The sequence below is a fragment of the Leptodactylus fuscus genome, chromosome 6 (genome assembly GCF_031893055.1).
Source record: "Leptodactylus fuscus isolate aLepFus1 chromosome 6, aLepFus1.hap2, whole genome shotgun sequence".
In the NCBI taxonomy this organism is placed as follows: Eukaryota; Metazoa; Chordata; class Amphibia; order Anura; family Leptodactylidae; genus Leptodactylus; species Leptodactylus fuscus.
Genome location: NC_134270.1, coordinates 116,351,387 through 116,364,400, shown reverse-complemented (window position 1 = coordinate 116,364,400; position 13,014 = coordinate 116,351,387). Strand labels below are relative to the sequence as shown.

The 13,014-nt window shown below is 42.8% G+C and overlaps 1 protein-coding gene across 1 annotated transcript in view; it reads right to left on the bottom strand.

Annotated features, from left to right (window-relative positions):
• The window catches only part of NSF (N-ethylmaleimide sensitive factor, vesicle fusing ATPase), a 70,307-nt gene extending 61,245 nt beyond the window's left edge, over nucleotides 1-9,062 (bottom strand). Inside the window, exon 1 of the mRNA XM_075277115.1 lies at nucleotides 8,934-9,062. Within this exon, the coding sequence (XP_075133216.1) occupies nucleotides 8,934-8,945 (12 nt within the window). The 5' untranslated portion in view covers nucleotides 8,946-9,062. The remainder of the gene's footprint in view (nucleotides 1-8,933) is intronic.
• Between the last annotated feature and the right edge of the window lie 3,952 nt (nucleotides 9,063-13,014).

The window sequence follows — 13,014 nt, the reverse complement described above, 5'->3', positions numbered from 1 at the left end:
TAAAGGGCCGCATGTTTGACATGCCTGTTGTAAGGGTCGCCTGGTGGTTTCATTTGGACCAAACAAAGTCAAACTGAAACTGCTATCATACTCTGGGGTAGCATCAGAATCCAGAGTATAACAAGCAAAGGCCCAGGGGAAAAAAAAAAAAAAAAAAAGCGTTACTCACCGTTCCTGAGGCCAGGCACAACTTCCTGCCTGTCTGACTTCAGGGACCGCTAAGGCCTGTGATTGTGACGCACAGACACAAGCATGATCTTGTAAGGTTCACCCTGCAGATTTATTCGTACCAAACACGTCCAATCGAAACTGCTATTATCATGGCACCACATGACTGGCCTCAGTGGTCCCTAACGTCAGTCAGAAGACCGAAGAGAGCAGGGAGTCACACCAGAGCTCAGGAGAGGTGAGTAACACTGTTTTTTATGTTTGATCACCTGGGACTCAGATATTATACTATGGGGTGTGAAGAGACCCCAGAATAATAATTTCAGTTCAGACATCTTTGTTCTAAACAAAACCGCATGGGGAACTTTGAAAATATTGTAATAACCAAATCGAAATAACAGACATGAACTCACAACGGTGGTTTGGTAATGCAAGGTTTAGTACTCGGGGTCTTTCTCAAAATTTTACAAGCAAGGCAGGAGATAAATAATGCAAACAGCTTCTACTGAGAATCCTCCTTGTGCTCAAACAGAAATACTTCAGCGACTATCAGGAGAAAACCCAACCTCCCTCCCTCCCAGATCCCTGCAGCTGCACAGAATCCAGGTCACACAGGGCTTCTCCGTCACATCAGGAGATTTTAAAGGGTATCTGAGGAATCGGTGCCTTATGCTAAATCTGGACTGAGCCTGCCGGAACCATTGCAGATTCACACCCTCCCAGAGAAGGCCTCTGCCCACATCAGCACCACACCATATTTACACCATGATGAGTCCTACATCTCCCTTTTCCTGTTGTCACAAGTGCAATCCTTGTACGTGCAAATGAATATTCATCTCATTCAGTATGCAGACACTATGTGAGCGGTATAGTACTTAAAAAGGCTTCACACCACAGCAAAGGTAGGGAGGGAGTGTAAAACAAGGACAAATACTGTGATAAGAATAGCAGCTAAGAAGGCAACAAAGTTGCAGGTGTAATATGTACTGGATGATCAGGTTAAATATTTAAAAAAAAAAAAAAAAAAAAAAAGACTGTGCATGTTGAATTTCAATAAGCCCTTTTGTTCTGAAGAGGGCCAATTCACTATCAGAGTTGTCTGGCAGTGTCTTACCCCCGTCTCCCCATTCAGAATACATACATGCTTAGCTGAACTGAGAATTTACATGTATGGACAGATCAGGAAGAAAGGATGGCGTCCTAAACCGTCTGCCGTCATAAACATTGAACATTAAACAGTTGCAGAGAATGGTCACAGACTGATTCTGTGTCCATTCCCACTGACACTATGTAAATAACATGATGGAAGCCATCTTCCCTCATGTTTGTTTACTTTTGAAACTGAAGATAAAATTGTGCATGCACCCCTCTCTATTCACTGTGCAATGGCTGAACAGAACCTACCCCTTACAATCCAGGGCCATTTTAAACATAGGGCCAAGGGTGCACTATGGCGATTCTGGAAAACCCCATTTACTTATGGTATAGCGGCCCTATGGTAACGGGGGTCCCTTGAGACAGTCCTGCATATGCTCTCCCACCATTCCCGGCTGTGCCAACTTCAGCTCATCAGTGACATTAGGACGCTGATGAGTTGCATATGATGATAAAGCAGAGAGACGTCCACTCCCTGCTTCACCATTTATCCCCTCTTCCCCAGGAGCTGCAGGCGTGAAGTGATCTCCAGTAGCTCCCTGAAGACTTCAAACCAGAGACAGAAGGGGAGTGAGGATAGGTATTAGTGTTTTGTTTGGTAGGAAAGAGTCAATAAACAGGGGGCAAATGCAGGGGGGCTTTAAACTAGTGAATTAGAATTTGTGCAAGTTAGGTATTCCTAAGTGGTCGTAATAAGGGGGGAGGGGGAGTGCTTATAAAACTTTTGCACTGAGCCCACCAATGTGTTAAAACAGCCCTGCTCCAGTCACTGTGAAGATGTCATGCTTATCTTATGTATCTGGATAGACAGACCTTGGCTAATAACAGGGAGTGCAACTACAAATTAGCTAGAAGGGAGGCATCTGATAGATTACATTTTGGTCCAAAATCACATGCTCTATGAGATGAGACCTAGTTGTCTGAAAAGTTAGTGACCATGTAAGCGAATTGGATTGGATTGACTTAGGTCAAAAAGGTCAGTTAGTCCTACTAATAGGTTAACTAGTACAACCAAATACCTTTAGCAGCGTTTTGAGTGATTTCTGGGTTTCTCTGGGAGATCCTGGCATCTTCTGCATTTGTTTACATGAGTAGCTTTCTGTTCTGTGGGCAGCCGACAGCATCTTGAGGTCTGCAGGCTGCCCACGCAAAAGAGCTGGAGTGCCCATTAATGACATTCTGTGCCCAGAAGATCCAAACAGGCAAGTATAATGGGGTGGGTGGGTTAATATTGGTGGTGTTTTGTCACATGACCACCCCAGAGATCTAGGCAAATATAGCTTTTTGGTACAGTAAGTAATTTAGAAGGTAGGCAAAGGGAGATGGGCGTAATTTAGATTACAAAGATTGATTTATCCGATGTTTATCGGTTTATTTTTTTGGTAAGTGCTATATCTGTCCATATAGGCCATACTCAGTGAATAAGGGACAGATCTCCTCAACACCGCTTTGTTGGACTCCATTCACACTAGACAATCTAGAGCAGAAATTTGATCTGTACATCAGCTAAACCTAGTCAAGACATGGGACTCCTTGCATCGATGATCTATTACTGTATACACTATAGACAGTATGGGACAGTGGAGCAATGGAGAGGGACGCCAAGCATCATAGACCACTGTGATACAAGGAGTCCCCATGTACTGACTAGGTTCAGCCAATGTACAGAAAAGATTTTTTTTTTTTTATTTGGATTTGTCCTGTGTGCACGGAGCTTAAACCACTGCTATGGAAAAATTTAGCAATAGCTTTCTGCTAAAAGCAACTGAAATAGGTTAATAAAGTATAAAAAAAAAAAATGTTCATCAGACCCCTCCCTACACAAGTAGGTGGCCATAGTACATCGCAGCAGGTTAGCTACCAATTATTTGGCATCAACGTACTGAAGGAGTGTCAAGTGAGACCCCAATCTTAAAGAGTAAGGCCTTATTCACATTTCCACATTATTCACAGACACACAATCCTGTTATCTTTGGGTCATGGGCTGCTTGTGGGTGTCGTGATTGTTTTCTTTAGTCTCCTGGCCTGAGCAAGTCTCCATTCTCTAATATTCTGTTGGTCTGTGGAAAAAGAATGGATGTCTACAGGCACCCATTACAATCAATGTAGGTGTACGGAGTCCGTCAATAACATGGACATTAGGTCTGCAAATCGCAAATTAGCAAATAAGTCCAGACTGTTTTTTGGGTTTTTTCTTTCAGAATTGAATCTTTTGAAAGAATAAGAAATGCTCGCATATATGTACAGGCCAATACTTCCATCTCTTATTATCAGCCTTCTCCTGCCTGCTAAATAGATTCATTCACAGATTAGACCTGTCTTCAGGCTGCTGTATACAGAACTCTATAGAGAGGGAAGGGGGTGAAGGAACAGTAACAAAGTTACTGAAAAGCAGAAAGACACAAATAACAGTAACATCTAGCTAACCAGATTTATTCACATGTATACAGCTTAAACCTGCTGGAAAAAATGCTATAAAAGTGTGAAATGATAAAAATTATCCCATTAAAAACACTTATCCTTTATTCACAGGATAGGAGATAAGCATCACATCAATGGGGTTCCAATGACTGGGACCCCCAGCTAAGAAGAACGATGACGGAAAGTCCACCATGCGAATGAAGCGCCAATGCGCATGTATGACCTGCGCTCCATTCACTACCAGCACTCACATGGAAGAAGTATGGTTAGACTTCCAGTGGTATGACATTTATCCCCAACCCCGTGGACAGGGAATAAGTGTCTTCAATGGGGGAACTGTTTTAAGGTTTTCTGTAGTGATCATGTAAACATAACAGCTGCTGTCCAGAGGAATACATTGACTGACATTTACTAATACTGCCTATTAGTTGGACTACATAAACCTGGTCTCTGCAGTCACAGGGTGCGCCAAATTCATTAAAATGGCAAGATGGACTTAAAGCATACAGCTAAAGCTAGGCAGGCTTCTCTTTTATAACTTATTTTTGACCTTTTACTTCCAGAAAACGAGAGTCAACAAGTAATACATCTGGCACATTTTAAGGGAAGCCTTTCAACAGAACCCAGAATATCCCCCCACCCCCCAAAAAATATAGGGTTACCTGAATAAAACACTGTTTTGCCCTTGTGACTTAGTGTCTCCGTTGCTAAGATATCACCGTTTCAGTCAAATGTGCAAATGAGCTCTTTGGAGCAAAAGGGTGTTGCGGCTTACCTCTTTGGAGCAACGATAACCCCCTAGTTGATCCAAAAAATTGTTTTTCATATTAATGAAAACAGCGATACCTCTACAAAAGATGCGCAGATTCACAAAGGGAAAACACCACGTAATTCAGGAGACCCCCAACCTACCTCTCTGGGGGGCTGGGTACAGGATACTCCATTTATGACTTGACAATTTTGAATATTCCTTATCTAGACAATTGTAAAAAAAACTCAACAGAGCAAAAAAATCTATTCTTTTTGGCACAAATTGAATTGCACCAAAAAGATACAATTTAACAGAATTTTTTAAAGGCCTTATTTACTAAGGGCCTTGATAAACGCAGGTCTTTGTATAATAAAAGGTTTACATTTTTTCACGGTCACTGTTAGATGTCAGGAAATATAGACACTACCAGGTTTCTATGTACTTGTGAACATGCAGCGATATCATTTACTAGTAAAGGAGTCAGTGGCGTGTGCTGGTGGTGCCTCATTATATATAGGCCTGGAGTATCCTGCACTGGCCTAGAGAGCTCCCATGACTAGTCCAATGCTCACGGGGGCACATTACAAGCATATGCTTGCTCTCTTTAATATCTACTTATCAGCATATTGCAAACATTCTGTACACGAACTACTGCTGTAAATTCAATATCCCAGTGTACAGACATATACTTCGTAGCTGTAGAGTTGCCCCTGGATACAATGAAAGCTAACCTTGAACAGAAAAAGGTATTCCTAACAATGGAAACAGATAATACAATAGAACACTATGCTAAAAAAGCGCACTGCCACAGAAAATGTTTAGCAAAAAATATATAAAGCTTTATTTAAATACATTTTAAAACATATATAAGACAGAAATAATGAATGGGGTGATACAACCAAACAGAACAATGAAGGCCCAAGATGGAATACTAATGGTTGATGATGAATAAATGACACTTACATTACATATATATAAGGATATGTGAAACATCCATGGTTTCTAAAGTGCATATATAACATGTAGTTTTTTAAAGTGCAAATATTCTGTGAAATAACATGATACCAAGTGGTAAATTACCTATGGGTGGACCTTCATGTAGTGAACGCGCCCCGACGCGCGTTTCGCCACTACCGTGGCTTCGTCAGGGGGAAAAAAGATGATACAATACAATGTACAAGCTTCTAAGTTGTGCAGTAGGCTGACGCATATCACTCCATGTCTTAGGTAGAAGGGGAGATTTATCAGAGTCATAAGGGAGGGATGATTATTGAACTGTATTATGTATCATGAACTGTACACATACTGCTGTGGTGAAAGTGAATCATGAGCGGACAAATGGCGGGTGTGCAGGGACCGAGCCACACACTACACTGGAGCAGAACATAGTATAAACCAACCAGGGGGTTACTACACGATTACCTAGAATAACAGCAGTGAACCCTACTACATATGGGGCTCTGAAGCACTAGACCAATAATGCATTGCATTGGAAAAATAAAAGGCTTCAATTTGCATGGCAGTATGGGAATTGGGCCATCATTGACTGGTAAAGGGTTGCCTTCTCCGCTGAGTAACTTTTTATGCTTCATCAAACAGATGGACATTGGCGTGACAAACAACAAACGTCCTATAACTATCACTTAAAGAACCTTAGCTGGTGGTGGTGGTGGCAGCGTCAGGGCTCATTCACACGACAGTATGATGGCGGAAGGCCGGGACTCCTACAAGTATAGATAACTATACAGCTACGAATCCCTCTCCAGGCATAAGGAGCACATTGGTTTCACAGCTGAAACTGGATAATGCGAATGTTCGCTTATGGTATGGAGAATATTTTCATGGTGTTGTCCATGTCGTACACACTCAGAAATGATCTAGGTATGAATCTATCCTTAAAGGTCATATACACCCATACATGATGGAATCTCCCAGCAAGACAATATGATGTCACACGGCTAGAAGTGACTGTAAGAGCACAAGCAAAACTTTCAAGTACTTCCCTTTTAATGAGTGGGGTGATACTTACCAAAAAAAATTGCAAGAACACTTCCACAGATCCACACTAAAATCTGCTACAGTTAGTGTGAATATCTGTGTGAGATTGTGAATTTGATGTTAATAGTCTTTAATGTATCTGTAAGCAAAGTAGCTGTCTGGTGCAAGTGGGGCTTAACACAGTCTGGTGTATTAGCCATTATAACCTGTTGTCACACCTCACACCACTCCCTATAACATGAAGATTGACAGGTCCTGATGTGCGGTGTCCACCGGTGCTCATACAACACTCCATGTGTGCACCAAACACATGTCTGTTCGGATTAAAAGTCGATTTTCTGAGCACAAAGACTGTAAAAAGGTTCTGTTGCTTCTGTTACTATCAGCCCCTACAACAACATATATAGGTTTACATGAGAATTCGCTGGTGATAGACTCCATTGAAGAGGCCATATGGGCAAGGGCTGTGTTTAAAAAAACCACACAAAAAAACTTGCATTCTTGAGGTAAATGAAATGGTAGCCAAACTGATGTTAGGTCCAGCAGCCAAACAAGACAGCACTGTGACATCACATCCATAAGACCAAAGCTATATCATGATCGGTTGTCTTGGTCTTACCTGGCATTGTAAACAGAGGCCTAGTAGCAAGCGAAACCATATCTCTTTTTATACTTTTATTTTCCTATATTGGGCACAGTATTTCTGATACTCACCCAAACCCCTACAAAAACAAGACTATTCTGTCCCATATTCCCAAACACTTGTTACCCATAAGGCAGATCTCTCTACTGTACCTGTTCATACCATGATTAGAATTTAGGAGTCTCCATCCTCTTTACAACCCGCACATATAGTCATTTATACTGCCACATACACAAAGTAGCTAAACCATCAGCAATAAATAACACCACAGTATAGATGTTTATGGCACAGGCAGCGCCTGCCTCTGTTTCCATTCCTCTGCCACAGGAAGGAAAAATAAAGGATCTGATTGAGACGCCTACAATTCCCCCTAGGAAACCAGCGACACACAGCAACAAATTATAGAATGATAATGGAATGTAAATCATAGCGGCAGCAGCGACTGTGCCCTGACAAGATGCCCTGCAAATCACAGACACCCACTGCAGAACCTGGGCATGGCTGGAGACAGATAGACGGAGCTGCATCACTGCAGGTGAACATACAGTACAACAGTATACGCATCATATCTATTGATAGCTTATACTCCTATACAGCGCTACCCTCCCCCACTACCTCTCCACTGACATAGACAAAGTCAAATAAAGGAACGGGATGAAAAACTATAGGATACAGCACAAAATCACAGCTACACACAGCAACAGCCCCCTTCTCCAACAAATGTAATAAAGAGAGGAGCAAATGGGAAAGGCTAGGCAAGAAGAGAAATGACATATTACACGTGTCTGTATACCTCGCATTGTGTATCTGTTGTTTATGATGGTACGTTATGTATCATCATATACTATACATATGCTATGTGTATGAGAAAATATTGTTATGTCAATATGCAATGTATGTGTATATCTGGTTATTTATGTCTAGATGCTGCATAAAAATGAATATACCACATGTGAGCGACTACTATACTAAATGATGTATGTATGTATAGATCCTATATGGTATATACTAGATGTGTATATTTACATACTACACATGTATGATTGTACTATATAATACTGCATGTCTAAAGGCTGTACATTATATATTGTTTGCACATATCATATGTGTATACTAGCCATGTATTATTTGTAAATATTTTGCAAAGTATATAAAGTGTAGGTGTACATGCTATATATTATGTAAGATTATGTACATCCGTATACTGTGTATTACATATCTATATGATTGTATATTATAAATACTACAGTGGCAACACGGTGGCTCAGTGGTTAGCACTGCAGCGCTGGAGTCCTGGGTTCGAATCCCACCAGGAACAACATCGTGTATGTTCTCCCCGTGTTTGTGTGGATTTCCTCCCATTCTACAAAGACATACAATCACATGCTATATAATATGTACATCTATATACCGTGTATTACGTATCTCAGTATATTTTACTGGTATACATAGTATGATTGCATACTATGTGACTTATGTGTAATTATACACTATATGTACATGCTGCATAATATGAATAATTCTGTATCATGTATGCATATATAATCTCTATATAACATAATATACAAGTATACAGGGCACCACAGACTCCAGGTAGCTGGCCGCATCCTCCTGACACTGACATCACTGCGGCCAGGGACAGTAATGCCAGCAGTGACACAGGCAGAGCTTGAGGCGTCCATTCACTTCCACTGATACTAGCACACAGGTACATGGCTGGACACGTCTCAACCATCAGCCCCCTCGAGGAAGAGACCCCGTCTCCGCTCATAGTGTCGCGTGGAGGACGTCACTTACCCGCCCCGCCATTGCTGCTGCCGTCTTGTCCCCTCACACCGAGAGCTACCGGCTACACAGGCGGCTGCACCAGCTCAGCACTACAGCTCAGAGCTTCTCTGGAGGAGGGGCCTCACACGTCACATGACTGTTGTCAAGCGTGGAAGACGCAAATGCGCAATTCCGGAAGTGGCCATTGCCTGATCGTGGCGACTAAACGGAGGAAGACATGTTAATGGTTATCTTCAAAGCTACTGATTTATCTTACACAAATTAATGTAAGCTAGTAGTAGCATTAATATGTATAGGATAGAAATATACATGATGATAATGCTGCATAGATCAGGTCCCAAGTGTCCTTTTATGCTCCTTAAAGGGGCTTTCACAGAGGAGGCATAAAAAATAATAATAATACCTGACCCCTATCACCTCTGTGCACTACACATTACTGCTAAAGCCAATCTGCGATCTCAGCAGTTGCAGGAAAGACCTGATGATGTTTGGGAGTCAGTATGTAGCACCTGTGCTACATCCGGGTACATGGCTTCAGAGATATGTGGAATGATATGATCTCACCACTTGTCCTAAAAGATGTGTCTAGCCTAAAGTAGGTGTAGTGATTAAGGACCCGGGGCCAAATACTAAATTTACTGGTATCCTATGTGTCCGATTTGGGCAATTTGCTAGGTAGTTCATTTATAAAATTTCTTAAGGCTAAGGTCCCACAATGCGAAAATGCAGCTTTTTTTTGTTACAGATTTTCTTGCATTTTTTTTTTTTTAGATAAAGTCAGGAGTGGATTGAACAGAACGAAGAAGTGTAAGTACTTCCTATATATTTCCCATACCTTTTGTAGACATGCTGCAACAACAAAAAAGCTGCGTTTCTGCAATGTCGAGCCTCAGCCTAAAATGAGTCTGTCATATTTAAAATACCTTCCAAACCATGTAGCAGCTGTAAAGGGATTCTACCATTAAAAAACTATTTTTTCTAGGTAACACGTCGGAATAGCCTTTAGAAAGGCTATTCGTCTCCTACCTTTGGAAGTGCTCTCCGTCGTGCCGTTCGTTTGAAATACCGGTTTGTACCGGTATGCTAATTAGTTCTCTCACAGCGATGGGGGTGTCCCCCAGCGCAGGAGATGCGATGGGGGCGTCCCCATTGCTGCTCGAAAACCAACTGCAGTGCCGCCTCTATGTTCTTCTGTATCCTCCCCTTCCTTCTTCAGCTTGATGTCGGACGCCTGTGCAGTACGCTCTGTTCGGCGAACTTTGCCGCACGTACTGCGCATGCCCGCGGCCATAGTGCCGACACCGCAATTTCGCGCATGCGCAGTACGTTCCTCGAAGTCTTCGCCGAACAGAGCGTTCTGCGCAGGCGTCCGACATCAAGCTGAAGAAGGAAGGGGAGGATACAGAAGAACATAGAGGCAGCGCTGCAGTTGGTTTTCGAGCAGCAATGGGGACACCCCCATTGCATCTCCTGTGCTGGGGTACGCCCCCATTGCTGCGAGAGAACTAATTAGCATACCGGTACAAACCGGTATTTCGAATGAACGGTGCGGCGGAGAGCACTTCCAAAGGTAGGAGACAAATAGCCTTTCTAAAGGCTATTCGGATGTGTTACCTAGAAAAAATAGTTTTTTAATGGTAGAATCCCTTTAAAAAGACAAAAACATAGGGGGCGTTCACACTACCGTCATTGTCCGACAGGTAGTGTCCGCTGCTAGTGTCCGTTCAAAATCTGGCACGGACATTAGGAGCGGACACTAGCTGTGTCCGTGACACTTGTCATTCATTTAAATGGGCATCGGGTGCGTTCGTTTGCACTCCGTGCCTGTCCTTAACTGTCCGTTTGTAAAGATGTCCGACTTTTCAAGCGGACAGAAAAAAACTACATGTCAGGTTTTGCTGTCCGCTTGAAAAGTCGAACATCTTTACAAGCGGACAGTTAAGGAAGGGCACGGAGTGCAAAAGAACGCACCCGATTGCCATTTAAATGAATTAAAAGTGTCACGGACACAGCCTGTCGGACAATGACGGTAGTGTGAACGCTCCCATACCTTATGGCCACAAACTGATGAAGCAATGCAGGTATAATCATCTTATTATGGATATAAAAATCTGTCTGGAATTGCCAGATTTTGTCCGCCGTTTGCTTACTAGTTAACACTGTTGCCTTCAGGGCTGCTTTAATATGCACTTGCACTGGGCCCTATGGTAGCTGGGGCTCCCTTTAGACAGTGGAACAGTCCTGCATTTTCTGTCCCACTGTCCAGGACAGTGGGTGCAGACTGCGCCAACTCATCGAAGTCTGAAGCCAGTGATGAAATAGGGAGCCGTCCACTCCCTGCTTCTTCATCCAGCCGCTGTTTTTGCTCATATTATCCTGGAAGCTGGAGGCTCCTGTTACTCCTAAAAGACTCCCGAACCAGAGAATAGTGAACGGGATAAGGTTTCTTTGTTTTTTTTGATTATATACACTGAAAGACATATTACTGTGGGGGCAACCTATGTTGTAGGGGAACATGATACTGGGGGACATACTGTGGATGCAACCTGAGGGGTGGGGGGGACATGATACTGTGGAAGCAACCTGAGGGGGACATGACACTGTGGGGGTCATTCTGTTGCAACCTGGAAGGGAGTATTAGCCACTAACGGCATTATATTATGTGGGGGCCACAGAGGGCTCATTAGAATTTGTACAGGTTGGGTATTTCTATCTGGTGGTGATGAGGGAGGGGCACTTATGAAACCCTTGCACAGGGCCCATCAATGAGTTAAAATGGCCCTGGTTGCCTTGCATTTCTGGAGTCCTGGGTTCAAATCCAGTCAAGAATGATGTTTGTATGTTCTTTTTGTGTTGACATGGGTTTCCAACAACACTTCAAAGACTGATGGGGGATTTAGATTATGAGCCCTACTTGGGACAGTGTGTGATGAAATATCTGTAAAATACCGCAGAATATATTGGTGCTATACATGTAAAATAAAATGTGTCTGCAGACAGCTACCAGTGCTTTGGCTCTCCCCTGGAATTTCATCTTTTTAGCCTTGATTAATATGATGAGACTCTACCCATGTCACAGTTATCTACCAGCAATCTGGCAAATTGGGTCAGCCCCTGGTGCACTTACAGACTGATTTGCATATCTATATAAGATTATTATCTCTTCATTGCCTCAAAAGGTTTGTTTCTGTTACTATTAACCCCTTCCCAACATCCGGTCTTTAATTATGGAGGCCGCACTGAAACTGTGGGGAAAAAGATCGAATCTGCAGAATACGCAGCACAAATCTGCAGTCAGAACGGCTGAAGGTCTCCACAAGGATTAGCCTCATTCAATGGAGCTAATCCACATGTGAATATTAACTCTGCAGCAACAAATTTTGCAACCATTAAAAAACAATGGGAGGCAGACTTTATGCATTTTTACATGGATTGTGGCGCATGAAAAGAAATTGAAGGGGCTCTATCACCTAATTTCAGCAATATGCGATAGAGATATTGCCGAATAGCCTTTAAAAAGGCTATTCCGGCCCCGCTGCTCATTTAATATAAGACCCCCCCTGTTTTTAAGTTTAACCTAAAAAACGTATACTTACTGTGCACGGTGGGCGTTTCGTGCACTCCTCCACGTCATCCATCGTTGACGCCCTCCTCTGGCTTCTTCTCTATGAGACGTCCTCCTTTTTTTGCGATGTTCCTAAATTCACTACACAAACTGTACTGTATTGTGATAGTGGGGAGGAACGCCTCCCTCCCCTTCTAATAGTACTCATCCATAGACAGTACTGGGGGGCGTTCCTCCCCGCTCTCAAAGTACAGCGCTATAGGCGCTACTGTGAAGAAGGGTGTTCCTGACTATCAGAAACGCCCTTCTGACGGTGAAGAGCTACGGTATCGGCACCAATAGCTCTTCACCTGGGGCACAGAACATGAAAGCTGATAGTGTGCTGAATTCAGTGCACTGTCGGCTTTCTAGCGGTATATAAAACCGCATGTGCCCCAAGTGGTGAAAGGTCCTCTTTAAAGGGCCAATAATAAATTCATTGCAATGTTGCTTATTGCTCCTTACAAAGTAACCATGATGAGAGTG